At 38.6% G+C, this 21,582-nt stretch overlaps 1 protein-coding gene across 4 annotated transcripts in view; it reads left to right on the top strand.

Annotated features, from left to right (window-relative positions):
- Nucleotides 1-21,582, top strand: part of tpd52 (tumor protein D52) — a 207,150-nt gene that overhangs the window by 44,160 nt on the left and 141,408 nt on the right. For 3 of the 4 annotated variants that reach the window (XM_059983515.1, XM_059983514.1, XM_059983513.1), the window contains exons 2-4: nucleotides 592-707; nucleotides 7,251-7,399; nucleotides 12,371-12,472. In XM_059983515.1, coding sequence (XP_059839498.1) covers nucleotides 592-707; nucleotides 7,251-7,399; nucleotides 12,371-12,472 — 367 coding nt within the window. Of the gene's footprint in view, nucleotides 1-591; nucleotides 708-7,250; nucleotides 7,400-12,370; nucleotides 12,473-19,488; nucleotides 19,613-21,582 lie in introns of all 4 variants that reach the window. The other variant, XR_009514592.1, reaches the window with a different exon arrangement.

Here is a 21,582-nt window from a genome sequence, read left to right as displayed (position 1 = left end):
TTAGGTACTGAGTGCAAGCAAAAGTCATCAACAAAACATGTTTAGCATAGTTGAACTATTGCAACGTGTTATACAATTAACACATATTCAGTAAAAGTTTATTTCTTATTTCTCCAAATGCCTCCATGATATTAGTAGTCTGAAATTGTATTTCAGTCTATCATAACCACAAAAGATTTGAGGAAGCAACACTTGGAAAAAATATTCGCTGTTCAGTGTAATTATATTATCAAGCAAGAGGATATCAACGAATTAGATAATAGAAAAAATGGATGGTATTAAATGGGTGGAGATAAAAGGTTACAATTAGGTTAAAAATAAAAATTGACCTTGGATTAATACAGGACATGTGCAAGATCAAAAATCTAACCATAATCTTAAATCCTCGAAGAGAATGGTGTTTAAGATGCATTCTTCAGAAGAGGTGCAAGGATGAATCTTTTTCAATATGTTTTCTCAGTTTCTTGTAACAGGTGTTAAGCTAAGATTTCTTATAATGTAAATGTTTTGAGCAATATTTTCAAAAGTTAAACCTACAGGGCAGAGGTAAATGGGTGCAAAGGTAAAATATTTCCTTTGTTTCTCTTGCAGGACTGCTGCAAAGTGATCCAGCACCCGAAGTGGGGGAAGATGCAGCAGCAACTGCTGACTTGCGAGGTGGATTGACGGATGAAGATAGAGAAGAACTGACCAATGAACTTGCTAAGGTAAAGAATGGCCAAATTAAGAATAGACAGATTTGTATTATGTTTACTTTCTATCGTGATTGGAAGATCTAGATCAGAAGGATTCTTCCAAGGATTTTATCAGAAATTGTGGAAATGCACATTCTTTATTATTAGTGACTTAGAATTTACGGTGTAGTCCCAAGAAAATGGATCTTGCAGAAAGGTCAGTGAAGGTATCTTCTATGGTACTTGCCTACTTCAGGTAGGCTGCATATGGAATAGAATCTCCTCCACCCCATCATTTTGCTCTTGATCTTTAGATTGTTATACTGTGATTTCTGATCCTCTACTAAGGGTTCTAGGCTTACATTTTGGTTATGTCTCTCTTCAGCCTCTTATTGCAATAGCAGCCAATCCAATCTTTCTTCATATTTTACAGTTGAACTGACGTTTGCAAACACTTCTTGAATGTCAAGCAACTCTACCTTCTTAACCAACCTCCCATGCAGGACTGCAGCTGTTTTGCTCACTTTTACCCCGTCTGAATATAAGTGCAAAATATTATTCCAAGATCTCCTCCATCTCTTTTGGCTCCACGCATAGAGCAGGGAGGTTATGCTGCAACTGTACAGGATACTGGTGAGGCCACATCTGGAGTACTGCATGCAGTTCTGGTCTCCTTACTTGAGGAAGGATATATTGGCTTTGAAGGCAGTGCAGAAGAGGTTCATCATTTCAGAGATGAGGGGGTTAGAATATGAGGAGAGGTTTAGTCCTGGGACTGTACTCACTGAAGTTCAGAAGAATGAAAGGAGATCTTATAGAAACATAGAAAATTATGAAAGTGAGAGGTAAGATGGAGGTAGGAAAGTTGTTTCCACTGGTAGGTGAGACCAGAACTAGGGGACATAGCTTCAAGATTTGGGGAATAGGTTAAGGACAGAGATGAGGAGGAACTGCTTTTCCCAGAGAGTGGTGAATCTGTGGAATTCTCTGCCCAATGAAGCAGTGGAGGCTACCTCAGTAAATAAGTTTGAATTGAATTGACTTTATTTATTACTTCACATACATGAGTAAAAATCTTTATGTTAAGTCTCCGTCTAAATGTAAATAGTATGTACAATAGAACAGTAACAAAATAGTTAAATATGAATAGTCAATATAGCATAGAAACACTGTTGTGTCAGCATGAATTAAACAGTCTGGCCTTGTGAAAGAAGCTGTCCAGGAGCCTCTTGGTCCTGGCTTTTACGCTGAGGTACCATTGAAGTAGTTGAGGTGACTCAGGTCCCCAATGATCATTCGGGCCCTTTTTGCACACCTGTCTTTGTAAATGTCCTGAATCGTGGGAAGTTCACATCTCCAGATGCGCTGGACTGTCCATACCACTCTCTGCAGAGTCCTATAATTGACGGGACTACAGTTCCTTTACCAGGCAGTGTTGCAGCCAGTCAGGATGCTCTCATTTGTGCCCCTATAGAAAGTTCTTAGGACATGGGGGCCCATACCAAGCTTCAGTCAGCTGAGGTGAAAGGGGCTGTGTTGGTCCTTTTTCATCACACAGCTGGTATGTACAGATCCCATGAGATCCTTGGTGATGTTTATGCCTAGGAACTTAAAGTTGCTCACCCTCTCAATCCCAGATCCATTGCTGTCAATAGGGGCCAGTCTGTCTCCATTCCTCCTGTAGTTCGCAACCAGCTCCTTTGGTTTTGTAACGTTGAGGGAGAGATTTTCTTGACACCACTGTGTCAGGTGAAGACTTCTCCGTAGTCAGTCTCATTGTCATTTGAGATTAGGCCAATCAGTGTAGTGTTGTCAGCAAATTTTAATTAGCAGTTTGGAACTGTGGATGTCAACACAGTCATGAGTACACAGAGAGTAAAGGAGGGAGAAGGTTGGATAGATTTTTGTATGGTAGGGGGGTTAAGGGGAAAAGGCAGGTAGGTAGAGATGACTCCATGGTCATATCAGCCATGATCATTTTGAATGGCAGAGCAGGCTTGATGGGCTAGTTGGCCTACTCCTGCTCCTATTTCTTATGTTATTATGTTGTAGATTACCGTTATGATCTTCCAGAGGACCACTTCTGTCCCTTGCAATCCTTTTGCTTTTAACATATCTGTAGAAGCCCGTAGAATTCTCTTTCACCTTGTCTGCTATAGCTACCTCATGCCGTCTTTTAGCTCTCCTGATTGCTTTATGCGTTCTCTTGTTTTTCGTTTACTTCATAAGCACCTCATTTGTTCCCTACTTGCCCGTAACTGCTATGTAAGTCCTTTATTCTTTTAACCAGGACTTCAACATCTCTTCAAAATCGGTTCACTACGTTTGTTATTTTTACCTGTAGTCTGACAGACACATAGAAGCTTTGTACTCGCAAAATTTGGTTTTTGAAGGCCTCCCACTTTCCAAATCCACTTTTGCCAGAAAATGGCCTGTCCAAATCAACACTTGCCAGTTTATTTCTCATAACATCAAAATTGACCAATTTCGAATTTCAACCCTCAGACTAGACCTATCTTTTTGTAAATTTACTTTGAAGCTAATGGCATTGTGGTCACTAGACGCAAAGTGTTTTCCTACACAAACTTCTGCCCCTGTCCTGTTTCATTCCCTAATAACGGATACAGTATCGCATTATATTTTGTTGGAATGTTTTTAACATACTGATGAAGGATACTTTCCTGAACACATTGACAACTCTGTCCCATCTATGCCTTTTACAATATGGGAGCCCCAGTCAATATGTAGAAAATTAAAATCACCTACTATCACAATCTTATGTTTCTTACAACAGTCTGCAATCTCTGCACCAGTTTGTTCCTTTAAATCCTGTGGACTGCTGGGTGGTCTATAATGTATCCCCGTTAATGTGGTTGTTGATTTCTTATTCCTTGGTTCCACCCATAAAGCCTCACTAGATGAGATTTCCAGTCTGTCCTGACTGAACACTGCTGTGACATTTCCCTGGACTAGTAACACCACGTTGCCCCCTTTAATCCCTCCCACTCTATCATGCCTAAAGCAGCAGAGCCCTGGAATATTGAGCTGCCAGTCCTGCCCCTCTTGTAATGAAGACTCTCTAGTAGCTACAATTTCATAATTCCAGGTGTTGATCCATGCTCTGAGCTCATCTGCCTTTCCTACAATACTGTTTGTATTGAAATATACAAAACTTGGAACATTAGCTCCACTGTTTTCAACCTTTTGCTTCCTGACTTCGCTGTCTTAACAACATGTCTCCACAACCACTCTATCTGTTCTGACACTTTGGTTCCCATCCCCTTGCAACTCTATTTTAAATACTATACTACACCCCCCCCCCCCCCATCTCCCCCCAACCTCTAGATTAGGTACAAACATTCACTTCTGTACATATCCCACCTACCCTGGAAGAGAGCCCTATGATTCAAAATTTTGAAGCCCTCCTACACCAACTCCTTAGACACGTGCTAAATTGTATGATCTTTCTATTTCTGGCCTCACAAGCATGTGGCATGGGTAGTAATCCTGAGATCACAACCCTGGAAGTTTTGTACTTTAATTTACCACCTAACTCCCTGAATTCATTTTGCAGAACCTCATCCCTCTTTCTACCTATATCATTATATCATTGGACCATGGACCATGACTTCTGGCTGTGAGGTACTGAATGGCTTAACTCTGCTCTTGTGCCTTGCGGTCTGTTGCAAATGAGGATGCAAAAATCTTGGCCAGGACCATAACAACCTCCTTGTTTGCCTTTTTCAATAACCAGGGATATATCCCATCAGGCCCTAGGGACTTCCATTTTGATGCTCTTCAAAAGGCCCACAATCATCTTCCTGATCTGAACATCCTAAGACATCTCCTGATACCTTTGTGTCTTTGTGTCTTTCTTCATGAATGCTGATGCAAGGTACTTCTTTAGTACTTTACACACATTCTCTGGCTCTGAGCATAAATTTCATCCTCTATCCTTGCCTGGTTCTATTCTCTCCCTCATTATCCCCTTGTTTCCAGTGTAAGTATAAAATGTGTTGGGACTTGCTAATGATATTTCATGAACCCTTTTGGCTTGCTTGATCTTTCTCCTGTTATCTGCTTCTCAAAGCAGTGTATAATTTTAGCTTTTGCTTTGCAAAGACTTTGTTTTTTGTCTATGTTTATAACTCTGTCATCCAAGATTCCCTTGCTATCGTTGCCCTCACTGAAACATATAAAATGCTGGAGGAACCCGGCAGATCAGACAGCATCAATGAAGTGAAATGAATAGTCAATGTTTTGGGGTATGACACTTATTTCGAGGTCTGAGCCCTTTGGGTGTCAGCCCAAAGCTTTGATTATTTATTCCTCTGTGTAAATGCTGCTTTACTGAGTTCCTCCCTGCAGTTTTGTGTTATTCCGGATTTCCAGCATTTGCAGAATCTCTTGTGTTTATGCCTGATGGGACATTTGTGGATGGTGTGTACTGTATATTGGCTTTATGGGGAAGTTGCACAAACTTAGATTGTTCTGTCTGGAGTGTTAGATGTGGAGAGGCAACTGGATAGAAATGTATGAAATTGAGGCATGGATAGCTTAAATCAGTATATATCCCAGACTGGAAATTTCAAATCTCAGGGCATAGGTTTAATGGTGGTGGGGTGTTGTGGGAGGGCTGTGGGGGGGGGGGAGTTCAATTGCAAGGCATAGATTTTTCTTGCAGCTTGTGGTTGGTGCAAGCAGTGTGCTGCCAGAGATGGTGATGGGACAGGAGATAGCAGTATTTGAGAGACATTTAAGATAAACACAAACTGGCACAGAATAAACTGATACAGACCATGCACAAGCAGATGGAATTAGTTTAGATTGGCATTGTGACCAATGTACATCTGGTAGGATAAAAGTCTTTAATTGAGAGGATATTTTTAAATGTATTTTGCAAAATTGGAAAATGGGATATGTGCATAATTAGGTGTCTTAAATCTAGAATTTGTAACAACCTGTTACTATTGATGATGAGGATGTAGATGTGGTGAGAACCTACAAATACCTGGGGGTTCACCTGGATGACAGACTTGAGCGGAGCACCAATGCAGAAGCTGTGTACAAGAAGAGTCAGAGTAACCTCTACTTCCTGAGGAGACTGAGGTCCTTTGGAGTTTGCAGGCCTCTCCTTCACATGTTCTACCAGTCTGTTGTCACCAGTACAATTTTCTATATGGTGGTGTGCTTGGGCACTGGCATCAACAAATCATGCAAAAGGCTCAATAAGCTGATTAGAAACGCAGACTCTGTTATAGGAGTCATACTGGGCACACTGGATGCTGTGATAGAACAGAGGACACTCTGGAAAATCCTGGCAATTCTGGGCAATGTTTCTTACCCTGTGCATGCCACCTTGGCTGAACAAAGGAGCTCCTTAAGTAATAGAATAAGACAACTGCGCTGCTCCGAAGTGTACTATATGAGGACATTCTTACCCTCGGCCATTAGGCTCTATAATGAGTCAACCTATAGCCGGGAAAGTGATAACCTGCTCTTAGATTGTGGTAACTTATTTTTATTCTTTCTACTTCTCTTCTAATATTTATATCTGTGCACTTGTAATGCTACTGTGAGACTGTAATTTCCTTTGAGATCAATAAAGTATCCATCTAATGAGTGTGGAATGATCCATAGAAAAGTACAGCATTGTAACAGGTCCTTTGAACCACAATGTTTATGCTGAGTGTGATGCCAAATTAAACTAGTCCCTTCAGCCTGCATATACCTCCACTCCTTGCATTTTAATTTGCTTGTCTAAAAGTATCTTGAATGCCTCTATAATATCTGCTTGCACTATCACTTTTGCCCCATACTACCCTTCTTAACTTTCTCCTCACCTTAAAAGGACTGCCCTCTGGTATTTGATATTTTTAAGAATGAATAATTCAGAAGCAAAGGGTGTTATTAGTGCATTGGTCTTGGTTGCAAGAGACAGACAGTTTATTGTATTGGATTGGAATATTGGGCTGATGCACTTCTAGCAAAAATGATCAGATAGGTTCAGTAGGGTGATAATTTGGCAAGACTGATGTATAACCTATGATTTTCTGCCATTTTTAAACTCCCTTTTTTTTAAAAAATGATATCTATTTCTTGATGGACTCCAAATAATTTGTTCATTCACCAGCATTATTCAGGACAGATGAAGTTCCCTTTTATTTATTTATGAAATCTGCAATTGTCAAAGCTGGCATGTGTTACTCATCGTTAAGTACCCATTAGAATGTAGTGGACAGGTTCCTACTTGAACCATTGGAGTCTTGTGGATGATGGAGTTCCCACAGTGCTTTCAGATAGAGAATTTAGATATTGGCACAGTGAGTGGTAAATACTGCAGTCATTGTGTACCAGTGGCAAGGAAACAAATGTTTTGAGTGGTAAATGGGTACCATAATGTCAATTTATGGGTTGAAGATGCACTCATTCAGGCTGAAGGAGGGTGTTCCATCATTACATCACTGAAGAAATAGTACAAAACTAAGATAAGCGGGTGTGGTCATAAAATCATATTGATATTTATCTTTACTTGTGTTATTGGGCTGTATTGAATTCCTGTTTGTTTTGGTTTAGGTGGAGGAAGAAATCCAAACACTTTCTCAAGTCCTTGCAGCTAAGGAGAAACATGTTGCTGAGTTAAAGAAGAAGCTAGGATTGACTCCACTACATGAACTTAAACAGAATTTGTCAAAAAGTTGGTTAGATGTGCAATCCTCCGTGGCGTAAGTGCATTATACAGCACTGAACAAAGGGATCATTAATTGAATAGATACAGGGCAGGTTTGCCAGTAATAGAAAGCAAACTTGCATTGGTTTATAAGGAAATTAAAACAACAACAACAACACAAAATGCTGGTGGAACATAGCAGGCTAGGCAGCATCTATAGGGAGAAGCACTGTCGATGTTTCAATAGACAATAGGTGCAGAAGTAGACCATTCGGCCCTTTGAGCCTGCACCGCCATTTTGAGATCATGGCTGATCATCTCCTATCAATACCCGGTTCCTGCCTTGTCCCCATATCCTTTGATTCCCCTATCCATAAGATACCTATCTAGCTCCTCCTTGAAAGCATCCAGAGAGTTGGCCTCCACTGCCTTCAGAGGCAGTGCATTCCAGACCCCCACAACTCTCTGGGAGAAGAAGTTTTTCCTTAACTCTGTCCTAATTGACCTACCCCTTATTCTCAAGCTATGCCCTCTGGTACTGGACTCTCCCAGCATCTGGAACATATTTCCTGCCTCTATCTTGTCCAATCCTTTAATAATCTTATATGTTTCAATCAGATCCCCTTTCAATCTCCTTAATTCCAGCATGTACAAGCCCAGTCTCTCTAACCTCTCTGCGTAAGACAGTCCGGACATCTCAGGAATTAACCTCGTGAATCTATGCTGCGCTTCATCTACAGCCAGGATGTCCTTCCTTAACCCTGGAGGCCAAAACTGTACACAATACTCCAGGAGTGGTCTCACCAGGGCTCTGTACAAATGCAAGAGGATTTCCTTGTTCCTGTACTCAATTCCCTTTGTAATAAAGGCCAACATTCCATTTGCCTTCTTCACTGCCTGCTGCACTTGCTCATTCACCTTCAGTGACTGATGAACAAGGACTCCTAGATCTCTTTGTATTTCTCCCTTAACTAACTTTACACCGTTCAGATAATAATCTGCCTTCCTGTTCTTACTCCCAAAGTGGATAACCTCACACTTATTCACATTAAACGTCATCTGCCAAGTATCTGCCCACTCACCCAGCCTATCCAAGTCACCCTGAATTCTCCTAACATCCTCATCACATGTCATACTGCCACCCAGCTTAGTATCATCAGCAAACTTGCTGATATTATTCTCAATGCCTTCATCTAAATCATTGACGTAAATCGTAAACAGCTGTGGTCCCAATACCAAACCCTGTGGCACCCCACTAGTCACCACTTGCCATTCTGAGAAACACCCATTCACCGCTATCCTTTGCTTTCTATCTGCCAACCAGCTTTCTATCCATGTCAATGTCTCCCCCCCTCCCCCCCCAATGGCATGAGCTTTGATTTTACCCACCAATCTCCTATGTGGGATCTTATCAAATACCTTCTGAAAATCGAGGTACACTACATCCACTAGATCTCCCTTGTCTAACTTCCTGGTTACATCCTCGAAAAACTCCAATAGATTAGTCAAGCGTGATTTACCCTTGGTAAATCCATGCTGGCTCGGCCAAATCCTATCACTGCTATCTAGATATGCCACTATTTCATCTTTAATAATGGACTCTAGCATCTTCCCCACTACTGATGTTAGGCTGACAGGTCAATAGTTCTCTGTTTTCTCCCTCCCTCCTTTCTTAAAAAGTGGGATAACATTAGCCATTCTCCAATCCTCAGGAACTGATCCTGAATCTAAGGAACATTGGAAAATGATTACCAATGCTTCCGCAATTTCCAGGGCCACCTCCTTTAGTACCCTAGGATGCAGACCATCTGGACCTGGGGATTTGTCAGCTTTCAGTCCCATCAGTCTACTTGTCACCGTTTCCTTCCTAATGTCAATATGTTTCATTTCCTCTGTTACCCTATGTCCTTGGCCTATCCATACATTTGGGAGATTGCTTGTGTCTTCCTTAGTGAAGACAGATCTAAAGTACTTGTTAAATTCTTCTGCCATTTCTCTATTTCCCATAGCAATTTCACCCAATTCATTCTTCAAGAGCCCAACATTGTTCTTAACTATCTTCTTTCTCTTCACATACCTAAAAAAGCATTTGCTATCCTTTATATTCCTGGCTTGCTTGCGTTCGTACCTGTTTTTTTGTTGACCTTCGACAAAGGTTGAAGTCCTGACGAAAGGTCTTGGCCTGAAACGTCGACAGCGCTTCTCCCTATAGACGCTGCCTGGCCTGCTGTGTTCCACCAGCATTTTGTGTGTGTTGTTTGAATTTCGAGCATCTGCAGATTTCCTCGTGTTTGGTTTATAAGAATGAGAAGCCTTTATTTCACATATATTTATATACAGTCCAAATAAAAACAAATAATTGAATATACAAGAGTAGTACCTGTACGCTTAGATTTAAACTAGCCAAAATTAAGACATAGCTAAGGCTTAACTTGTTTTACCCTCTTTTTTAAAGTCAAATTTAACTCCTCTACATTAATCTAACCAGAATTTCAGTTTAAATGTGTAATCTTCCACAAACTTAAAATTGATTTTTTAAAAAAAAATGTGGATTCTATTAACTTCACTGTAATCTTGGTGAATAAGGGTTGTGAGTTCTTGTTTAATGCAGTCAAAAACAGATTTCTATCCATTCCATCTGGGTAATGATTGAGGCAAAGAACATGTATTTTTCTGTCCCATTCCATAAACTAATGCAGAGACAATACTAATATATAGGGGACAAAAGTAATCTGCGGTTTGTATTACTTTTTCTGAAAAAAGTTAATTAATTGAAGGTGAATTGGGGAACTCTGTAATAATAAGCTAAAAATTTATACAGTATTGTTTTTCTATTCATTCAGAAGAAACATTTGGATCCTACTAAGGCAAATAGTGAAATTGAATTCAGTCAATTTGGCGATACAATTTGCTGAATTTATTAAGAATCAATGATGCTATTAAAGTATTAGAATGAAACAACTTTGAATTGGCTAAGCAAACAATTGTGTGTAAGCAGTAGAGCCAGCTACAGAGGGGCTTTGTCTATATATCCTGAAAAATTTTCTCACTGGGGTTAAGGGGGTGATTGCAGAAACAAAACGGTAACTTTCTAGGTGTGTCTGTGTTGGTGTTGAGTCAAAGTTGTTTCTTTCCTTTTCTATTGTTTCAGAAATCTAATAAATTTTTGAATAGTTAAAATTAGATAAGTATATTATCCTCCACTCTTAGGAATGTTTCAACATTGTGGTAATCTTCAAGTTGACCAAATGATTTGAGTGCTTACAATTATCAAAAAATGTATAAATTATACAATCTTGAGATTTGTCTGCTTGCAGACAGCCACAAAGCAAGAAACCCAAAAGAACCCAATGTAAAAACAGAAAGATGAAAAAAAACACATCATGTAGACAATGGAAGCGAGCAATGACATTCTGAACCAAATTGAGTTCTTAGATCCGAATCCCTGAAGCAACCCGGAGCAGGCCTAAAGCTTCTGTGCCAGTTCATCATATTAGTGGGGCAAACTGTCATGAAGTTCACAGACATGAAGCACAGCAGCCAGAGCAGTCTCTGAGCCTCAGCACAAAATTGGCCGGACCCTTGCCTCTGGTCCCGACACCATGCCTTTCCAGTCTATCTGGCTAGCATTTAAATTGTCCAAACAGTGGATCGTGCCTTGCATTGGGACTGGGACCTCACCACAGTTAAACGCAACAGGCCTCCTAGCCCGAAGCCATTTGACCACTCCAAACTGGCTCAACACTTAGAGTGATCCAGCCTCACACTTGGGTTAGTTGGTCGTGCATTGAAGCTCTTCTGCCTCAACTCCTTTCAGAATTGCTCACTCTAACTCCACCTGTGTTGACTTTGCAACACACCAGCACGGCTCATCCCTTGAATTCGCTTTGCTCCCGCCTCTTCATTGTTTTCAGTGATTACTGCAATTTACTTCAGGAAAGGTATTAATGTTTGTAGTCGAATTTCTTGCCTTTCAAACCTGTCGTTTGCCTTCAGTGGTGCCATCTTAAATCAGTTGTCTTTTCAAAACTTTAAATCACAAAGCAAAAAATCTGCACATACTGCAAATCTGAGCAACACACACAAAATGCTGCAGGAACTCAGCAGGCCAGGCAGTATTTATGGAAAAAAGTACAGTCAATGTTTTGGGCTGAAACCCTTTGGCAGGACTCCAAAGCATTTTGGCCCGAGACGTCGACTGTGCTTTTCCCCCCCTTGGTGCTGCCTGGCTTGCTGAGCTTCTCCAGCATTTTGTGTGTGTTCCACAAAACTTAAAATAGCTGCATTTTAATGCTGGTGGTGGAAAGATATTGTCACCTGAAGCTGCTGTATTGTTACGGCAGATTTCACTTTAATTTTTATTAATTCAAATACAGTAGGAGCTTGGGAATGCAGTAAGTAAGTATTAAATAAAATATCCATGTCCTTACAATCTCTTGTAGGTTAATAATGGTTTCCAGCATGTGAAATTAACTAGAAGTAACAGAAATAATAAGCATTAGTTGTGCAAAATGCATGTGACATTGCAGAACCTTCATATATCTTTTGAAATATCCTGTCTGTTTTTCCAGCAACTTCCCATTATCTTTATTTGTAATTACTTTCATGTGCAATCACTACTGTAATTGGATCTTTCTGCTTATGGAATTCATGCAATGCTGTGCATTTGTTCTGGTAGCTAATGCAGTGAGTGAATCTCTGTATCAAGTGTTCTCAAAATTTATTTTTCTCAATGGTATTAAAATGTCTGTTTGTGATATCAAAATGGTAACATTGGCTAGGAAGGTATTAGAGTTGGTGGTTTGTAGCTTGAAACATTTCTTGACCCTAGTCACCTCGCCTCACACCTTCACCTATAGTCCCATGGGCAAGCCACTATTTCTACAGTGCAATTTCTCAGGTCCTTGTAGCTCTTAAAGAATGAACCAAGGATGGAATCAGACCAAATTAAGATATGCAAACATTACACTTTTGTATTTGTGTGATACTTTTAAATGTTTTAATTGTTAAATTTAACTTTCTGTAGATTCAAGAAGACATCTGAAACCCTTGCTCAAGCTAGTCAAAAAGCATCTTCTGCATTTACTAATTTTGGTTCTGCCATTACCAAAAAGTTTGAAGATGTTAGGTATGTTGAGCTATTTTCTCCTGTTGACTACATTGCTCTTGAAGTTTTGTTTAAAATCTTTAAAAAAAATCTTGTGGTACCATATATTTTTAAACTTGCTGTCATACTTAAATACAGCTTGAAGTTATGATTTTGTTCTTAGTCCGCACTAAATTATTTGTAGTATTTTTCTTCTGCTGGCTGCTTAAGTCAAGTTGGAATTTGTGATGATATCTTAGAATATTTATCGTTGTCACTTTGTAATCGAGGTTAATTTTGCTGTGATGCTATTGCAAAGATTGTCAGTAATGGTTGCCCTACCTCATCCAGATTAACTCTTGTCTACCTTATGAGCTTGTTCCCCCACCACTCTGTACCTGTATTAGCTGAATGTATTGTTCACTACAAATTGAGGGTTTTTTGCTTCCCAGTTGCAATTTCTTTCTTTCCCACTTCTATTTACCTTGTTCTTTTTCAATCTGCCCTTTAGTTTTGTACAATGCAGAAAACCTGTTCGGAATTTAGAATGATCAAAACAGTTTGCAAATGAAACACTGCTAGGACAATTTTTCTATTATATTTTTTTCACCTGAATGAGCTTGCTTGTTCATAGCTTTCCAAGTTGTTCATTCAGAAATTTGTATTTGTTTTTTGTAGCATGTAATTTCTCTATTCCTTTTTATTTCTTTCATTTTGCCTTCTAAAAGTGCAGAAGCTTGTTGAGTTCAGTTATGGGTTCTTTTGCTATGTGACCACTACTGTAGTAACATTCATTAGTGACCTTGAAAGCTCCTTTAGTTTGTAGTTCAATTCTTTACACATGCAACATCTGCTTTGTTGGTTCAAACTCCCTGGGTCTTGAAGAATAGAAGAAATGATTGTAAAATATGCAGGCTCTTAGCCTGAATTAAAGCATCGGGGCAGTACTTCCGAATAAGTTGGTGGGGGGGGGGGGGGGGTGTTACATTTTGAAGACCCAGGAAGTTTCAAATTGAAGGGTTTACAACTGCCTTGGGGCAATGAAGGACCATGCCTAGTGGACCAGATCTTGATCTGGAGGGGCATGCAGATGCTTTTCGAAGAGCGAAAGGTAAGAATTTAGTTTTATTTTGCCTACATTGTTCTACTTTATTTTGTTTTCTTTGCATGAAGATTGCATTTGGCATGGTAATTATTTAGATTGAAGCATGACTGTATTTTGTACATGGTGATTGGATTTCTAGTAAAAATAACGGGTTGTTCAATGTAGTTTCAGCTCCCTATTCAAAAAATCTTGCATTGTCTGATTTATGAGTGACCAATGAATTGTTTGGAATAAATTTTGAGAAGGAAATAGATGTAATGTTCTTTGCAATTTTGATAGAAATGTTGTATGCAATATTTTTGTCCTTTACAATGGAGATTTTATTCTAGTCAGCACTCTGGAATTGAGGTGAGCAAATTGTGGGCATCTTGGTTTTGTGGTAGACATCTGGAGGTGGCAGTGATGGGTATGGGGGGGGGGGAATGTGTCTATAAAAAAATCATGAATATTCTGGCAGTATCTGTGAAATGAGAAAGTCAACATTACAGTCTTCAAAAATGGTCAACAGACCATCTAGCAAAACAGTCAAATAATCCCATCAGAGAAAGGAGCAGCATTGCTTCAGGCTGCTGTTCCTAGAATGGAATTTCTGAAGGTCATCAGTCTGAAACATTATCTCCACCTGACCTGAGTATTATCATCAACCACTGAGATTAGTCTAAATGCTGTGCTGTCATGGCAGAAAACTGCCAGTGGTTGCATAAAATGACAGCAGTCTATTTGCATTTGTTGTGTTCAGGTGTGTTACAAGAATGCTTGTGCTGTCTTCTACTCTGTAGAAGATGAGTACAAAGATACTCATTTCAGGGCAAAGTGGAAAGGATTGAAGTTGAAACCTATAGATTAGTGGTACTTTGGCTCTTTCAAATTGGCACAATGCTGCTTAGCTCTATTCTTAAAGTGAAGTTGGAAGTGAGTCAGAATGTACACTAGGCTACTGATTCTACAATCACATTCAAGGCTTTGGATTATGTTATCAATTACTACAGTCTGAGGACTTTCCTATTACTGCACTGAGTTTTCATTACATTTTATTGTGGAGCAAAGGGCCTGTATTGTGCTGTAGGTTTTGTATGTTTCTGTGTTTCACTTTGCAATAGGATTTGCATTCTGCAGTTTGTGGTTCAGTGTTTCTTTAATACAGTATGACTGAGATAGCTGATATAAAATGACAAATGAAGCTTTTTTTACAGTCGTATTATTTGTATGGAAAATCATTTTGCTTCAATTGAATGTTATTGGTTTTGTAGAAGTTACCTCATGTTATTTTCCAACATCTTTTAAGTTCAAGTTATTAGTCAGTAAACTTATCAATCTGCTATTTTTGGAGTTAAGTGGTTTAAGTAACACTTGGGTATTTTAGATAATTTGAATCCAGTTTAGCTTGATAAAAATGTAATAATGCTAAATGTATTTTTATTTTTTGCATTGTGGCTATAGACAGGGAGCTTTAGATGGTTTATTAGATAATCATTATTTTTGTAACTGTAATTAACCTAATCTTGGTAATCAACATGCATTGGATTTATGCTGTGCCTCCTGAGATGTTGATTTATCATCAGACAATGCAATATTTTTACTTGTGAAATAGTAAGTTCTGCAGCAATTTTAGCTTAGACGTATATAAGAAATTAATGTCAGAAATTGAATTGGAATTTGTAGGAAACAAAGTTCTAAACTTACAAATTTCCTTTCTCTACCCACCTCGTCAACACAAAATTTCTCCTAGTACAATAAGACAAGTGATTTCATGTAAACTTGTTTTAATTGGGACGTTTGTTGCTTTTATCTTGAAGTTTACATCTGGTTCTCAATTTTTTTTACAATGTTTTTCAGGAAGAATGAGTATATTGAAGTAGACTTGTACACCTTTGCTATAATACCAAAATTAAGAAAATGTATCCACTCTCTAAAAATATTAATTTTAAAGTTCTGAATGAAGGTATCTCTTTTAGGTTTGTAAATTGCAAAGTATTATAATTACAATATATTGTAATGGTATTGAATTACAATTCACATACTTATGCATGTACTTTTTCATTTCAAATGATGCCGGTTTTAAATTTGAATTATGAGTACCAAATCTGTTTCTTCTAGTTCAACATAGATAATTAAGAGAACTTTATTTTCTTGTTATGATGTGTATTTAATTTGACAATAGTGGGAACAGTCGTGATTGTTCTCCAATCAGTTGCCTGAGCCTGTTATTCTTTTCCTTCTCAGATTTTCCTAAAACTTGGTCTTTCATTCACAGATGGAGGTTCCACAAAATTTGCTGAAGAGATTAGCAAGCATAGTTTTATTAAAAATTTTGACCTTAATTTCAAGATTTATGCACAGTTAAAAATTTAGACTTCAAAATTCATCATGAAGAACTGAGATAGAATCTGGAATGATGGTGCAGTGGATTCTTGTTAATTGGGATACATCAGAACTAGTACAAATGTGCTTGTGTGTATACATATATGTATATATGTATGTGTGCATAGATATATAAATAAGATAATTGGAAGTATTGAAATTGTTTCATTTTCACCCCTAGCCATTTGCTGTAAGTACGGTATAGTGTCTAATGACCACACAAGTGCATGCAACTTGTTAGATATGTAACTGTTCACAATAGTCCCAACTGAGCAGTATCGTGTCTCAAGTAAGCAAAAGAGAAGCCCGGTTATTTTCTTCATTAGTTTTAGTTCTTTAATAGTTGTCCCAAATAAGCAGTTGCACTGTTTAACCAATGACCCAATTAACCAGAATCCAGTGTATTTCCAATATCTTGATGCATTTATGTCAGCATGACATGTAGTCATAGATTAATACAGTATGGAAGCATGTTCTTCATACCAGCTGGTCCATGGTGACCATAGCATCCTCCTTGCTAGTCCCAGTTATGTGCATTCAGCCCTTAACTTTCCACTCCTCAGTGTAGTTAACATTGTGCTTTTGAATGTCGCAGTTGTCCCTGCCTTCCCTATTTCCTCTGGCAGCTCATTCACAGTACTGACTACTGTCTGTGTAATGATGTTACCTCTCATGTTTCTCTTAAAAGGCTCCCCTCTTGTATCTATGCCTGGTTGTTTTGGACTTCTCAACCCTGAGGAAAAGACTATAACTGTCCACCTTATCCATGCCCCTCATGATTTTACAAACTTTTGTGAGGTCTTTCATTCTCTTGTGCTCCAAGTAATAAAAACCTAGTTTGGCCAATCTCTCTGTATAACTCAGGCCCTCATGTATAGAGTGCATGATTTTAAATCTCTTTTGCACCCTCTCCAGCTTGACAATGTGTTTTCCATAACAAGATAACCAAAACTGTATCTAATACTCCAAATGTAGCCTCACCAACAACTTATATAATTGTAACATAATTTTTCTACTCCTAAACTGGATACCCTGACGGAAGGCCTGCATGCTAAATGTTTATTCACCACCCTGTTTACTTGCATGGCTGCTTTCAGTGACTTGTGCACTTTGCTCCTAGATCCCTCTGCTCCACAATGCTGGTCAGTGGTGTGACATTCACTATGAGCCCTACCCCTGTATGATCGACTTAAGTTAAATCCATCTGGCACTCCTCAACTCATCTATGTAACTGACCTGGTAATGTGTATATAAACTAAGATGTTACAACTTATTACCCTTATTTCTTCAGTATCCATCATATTCTCCTTTGTAAGCTCCAAGGAGAAAGACATTTAAAATATCTGCCATTTCTTGTGGCTCCTTTAAGAGGACCTTGTTTTCCCGAGTCACCCTTTTGTTGTTAATATAATTGAAGAATTAATATAGTTGGTATTATCTTCAAACCTGCCTGCTAAATCCTTCTGGTGCCTTTTTGCCCTTCTGATTCCCTCTTAAGCCTGGTCTTAAACTTTTTATATTCATTTAGGGATTTATTCATACCCAGGTGCCTAAACACCATGTATGCTTCCTTATTTTTCTTACCAGAGCCTCTAACACTTGCCTGCCAGGGTTTCCTGAAGTTGGAATGTCTATCCTTCACCCTAACATAAATATGCTGCCCCGGACTCTTGATAATGACCCCTTTAAAACAGTCCTACTTGCCAGTTGTTCCCTTGTCTTTTAAATAATTGCCCAGTCAACCCCAACTAGATCCTGCTTAAATGCTCTTAGAGTTCACCCTCCTGCAGTTTAGGACTGTAACCTGTGGACCTGTTTTATCTTTTTTCATAACTATTTTAAAACTAATAGAATTATAGTTCACATTACAGTTTTTGCTCTGGGCATACAGTTTACAAGCCTATCCTATCAAGTCTTTGTATGCATGTGTTGTTAGTTTTTCCTTCAAATTCAAATTTCCATATGAATAAATCAAAGAAATCAATTTAATTTCATACTCTGGAGTTTGATATTTAATACTTTCAAGGATCTGATCCTGGAGGCAGCAGTATTGATCCTACTTGTAACTTCTGAATCATTTCCCCATGTCTTACCTGATGTGGTAACAGTTACTTGCACATCCTTTTTACTGAACTAGGCCCACTTTAAAATTTGCAAAACTTAACAGACATCTGAAAAAATGCTTTGATTTGTATTCATTCTTTTTGATTAAAATTGGCTCTGTGAAGTGTGCAATATTGAAATAATTCTACAACTAACTAGAATTGAAACTCCTCCTTTGTGGTCTTGTTTCTTCATCGGTAGGATATAGTAACCAAACTAGAATTTTGCATACTTCGTTCTACCATGTGGGTGACCATATGTCCTAACGTAACTATTTTGAGAAGGTGCTCTGCAACAGTTAATCTTGGGGTGGATATTTTTGTCTGCAAATCAAAAGGCCAATACCTAAAGCCTGTTCAGAGACTGAGTAACATTTTGCAAAGAGCTAGGCCATTAGTTGATAGAAACCAAATAAAATGTTTTGTCACTAACTTCATCCTTACCATACAGCTGCAGTATACTATTTGTAGTGGGATAATTTAGGTAGAGACTATATCTTCTTGCTTACAACACCGCAGTGAAATTCAGTGTTTCAATGTACATGTGACAAATAAATCTAATCTTTAAAATTTGGTGCAGATTCTCGTATTACAGATATGAATTTTGTGTTGGTTCTTATTTGGAGTTGAAATTCTTTACATGTGCAAAATTCTGTTTAGGAAAGGACAGAAAGGTTTTGATTCCATTGTTCTGTGTCCCAAAAAAGCTTAGTAATATGGACTATTGGACTGTTCAAATAAAAGATCGATTGTCCTAGACGTCCACCATACTTACCGCAATCTAATCAAAGGAAAAATGTGCTGTAAAATCTTAATATTTTGGAGTCAATTAGTCTGTAGGAGAAGGGGTGTTTGTTATCCAATTCTAGAACTTGGTTTGTTTTTAGGAATGCAGAGCTGCAGTAACATTGTGTTCTGAATTTGGAAGGAACGTCAGGTAATGTGGATCTCAATTTTGTGTTTCAGCATTTTCTTGGGATCTGATTTGTTACTTTATTCAAGTTTCTGCACTTAAAAAAAAACACTCAAAGTTTTGGTTTTGTGTTGTTACTTGAAAAGGTGCTTGTAGAAGATGGTAGATGACTTTTAAGTGACTTTAGAAAGTTCTGCAGTGATTGCTTTGGCTCATAATAAAGGACTTCTATTCTCTGTCAGGAACAACTGTTGAGCATAGACTTCATTTTATAACTATTATGCAGATTTTGACATGTTGATGCGGGGTAATTAGCCAACTATTTGTATCAAGTGGGACAAGTATTTCTTGTACTATAATGTTGAATCAACAGCTAAAACAACATTGGAGCCAATGTCTTATTGAATGTAGTTTATTGTTCAAGTAGAAATTAAGATTTTACTAGCTTTGCATCATAGGATAATCTTGGGTTATAATCTGAAAATACAGTAGACTCCTGTGATTTGGAACAACCCTTTTAGTTTTCTCAGCAAAATTCCTTGGGTGTGTTGGTTAAGGATGACTTGCACTTTGGCAGGTCTGTACTGGAGGAAGGTGTTTCGTCTAGATTGAGAAGGTTGCCTTTCCTCCCACAACCATCCCCTCCTCTTAAATACTACTGAAAATGTGACCTGTGGAAGCTGCTGGAATGAAGAGCAAAGGTAGGGGAATCTAATGTTTGTCTTCATTTCTTAATGGAAGTATCCTCTACGCACCACAATTCCACTCTATTAGAGAATAGTATTTATAACTAATATTGCTTTGTTCAGGCACACTGAAAAATTAGTTAGTAATTTGGTGAACTCTTTTTAATCTGCTCCTGTGGTCAAGCTGCACTTTCCGCTCTAGTTTACAGAGCGTGCTTTCTATTGAAGACGATTAATGCAGTTTTTCTTACTGCTTTGTCACAAAACTTTATTCATGTTTTCCCCCTACCACCAATTCATCCCCAAATAACAAGCAGTGCAGTAATTTTAATGCAGTAACTAGCAAATTTGGTGAGTGGTTTTTACTGTGTGCACTCTCCTTTTTCAAAGGTTTCAAGGTTTCAAAGGTATAATTTAATGTCAGAGAAATGTATACGATATACATCTTGAAATGCTTTTTCTAAGCAACCATCCACAAAAGCAGAGAAGTGCCTGAAGAATGAATGACAGCTAATTGTTAGAACCTCGAAGTCCCCCCCCCTTCCCTCCCTCGAGTAAGTGGCAGCGAGCAACAGTCCCCCTCCCCCATTTCCATTTTCCAACGAGTGGGGAGACATGACAAACATCTCGCTGGTTTATGATGTTAAAAGTCCGTTAAGTTGCTTTTTTCGAGCTCTGTGTCTGAAGATTGCAAGGATCCCAGGTCCCCAGGCACACAGCAGATGCTCCGACTCCCCCAACAACACACAGGTCTCGTGGTGACACCAACCCTTGATCCACCTGTCTCTAGTTCCTCGAGATCCCAGGCTTCTGAATCCATGCCGAAATCTTAGGCCAAGCCTTTAGCGTGCCAAACAACGGCTGATTGTGGAACCCCAAGTGCGGGTCCCACTCCCGCAAAGAACTGTAGTCAGCGTGTAACTCCAGGTCAGGGTCTTCAAAAAAAAACCCTGAAAGGGTAAAATAGTTTTAATACAAACGATTCCCAGTTTTTCAGGTGCGAAAGCATTTAGGCTCAAGCTCACTGAATTGATCATGTTTATCCCTTGGTAAGCATAATGAGCTTGATTAACCTTAACCAGTATACCAGTATCTGCACTGGAACGTGAAAAATACTGAACGTATTGAGGGTTAGATGAAAGTGCTCAGCTGCTTGACCTACCACCCAGTGATTCCAATTGTATATATTGTAGTGAGAGACCAATTATGCTTAGTGTCCCACCTCTCTGCCCTGCTCCAGAAATAACTAGCACATTTTCCCCACCCTCTCCAATTCGTGGATTTTAAAAAAAGTGATTTTAAAACAAATTTAAAATGATGTATAGTAGTGATCTGTTTTAGTTTTCAGTTTCTGATTATAGTGCATATTTAGAAACAGTATGAAAAGCCTGACAAAGGTTTGTGTCAAGAGGATTCTGGCCCCTTGTCCAACAGAAAATGTGAAGTGAGTTTAATGCTTGCAGATGACAATATCATGTATAACCAAGTTAGAATTTCTAAAATTGGGATAGAGTGAATTGAATTGATGGTATATTCACTAATAATGGAGTTGCCTTTAAATTGAAGTAAAATCTCTAAACTCTCATATAATAAACTTTTATTTGGTACAGCAGGAAATCATGCCAGAAGTTTACCATTAAGTTTCCCAACAGAGGATTTACCTTTTGAGTGTTCTACTAATCTTATATGATGGGCATTAGTGTTCATTCTCCAGTCTTAATTTCTTTACAGCAGTCTTAATTTCTTCAAATCAGTGTTGGAAATGTTGAACTCTAGTTTCATACCTGCCAGGTAGTCAGCCCCTTCTCTACTCCCTTGCCTGATTACTATATTGATTCAAAGTTCAAATTTATTATTAAAGGTCATATTATCCCAATATACTACCCTGAGATTCATTGTCTTGTAGGTATTTATAGTAGAACAGAGAAATACAACAGAATAAATGAAAAACTGACAAAACAATCAATGTACAAAGTCCCACTGTC

The sequence above is a fragment of the Hypanus sabinus genome, chromosome 1 (assembly GCF_030144855.1).
Source record: "Hypanus sabinus isolate sHypSab1 chromosome 1, sHypSab1.hap1, whole genome shotgun sequence".
Taxonomy (NCBI): Eukaryota; Metazoa; Chordata; class Chondrichthyes; order Myliobatiformes; family Dasyatidae; genus Hypanus; species Hypanus sabinus.
This window is presented reverse-complemented; position numbering and strand designations above follow the sequence as displayed.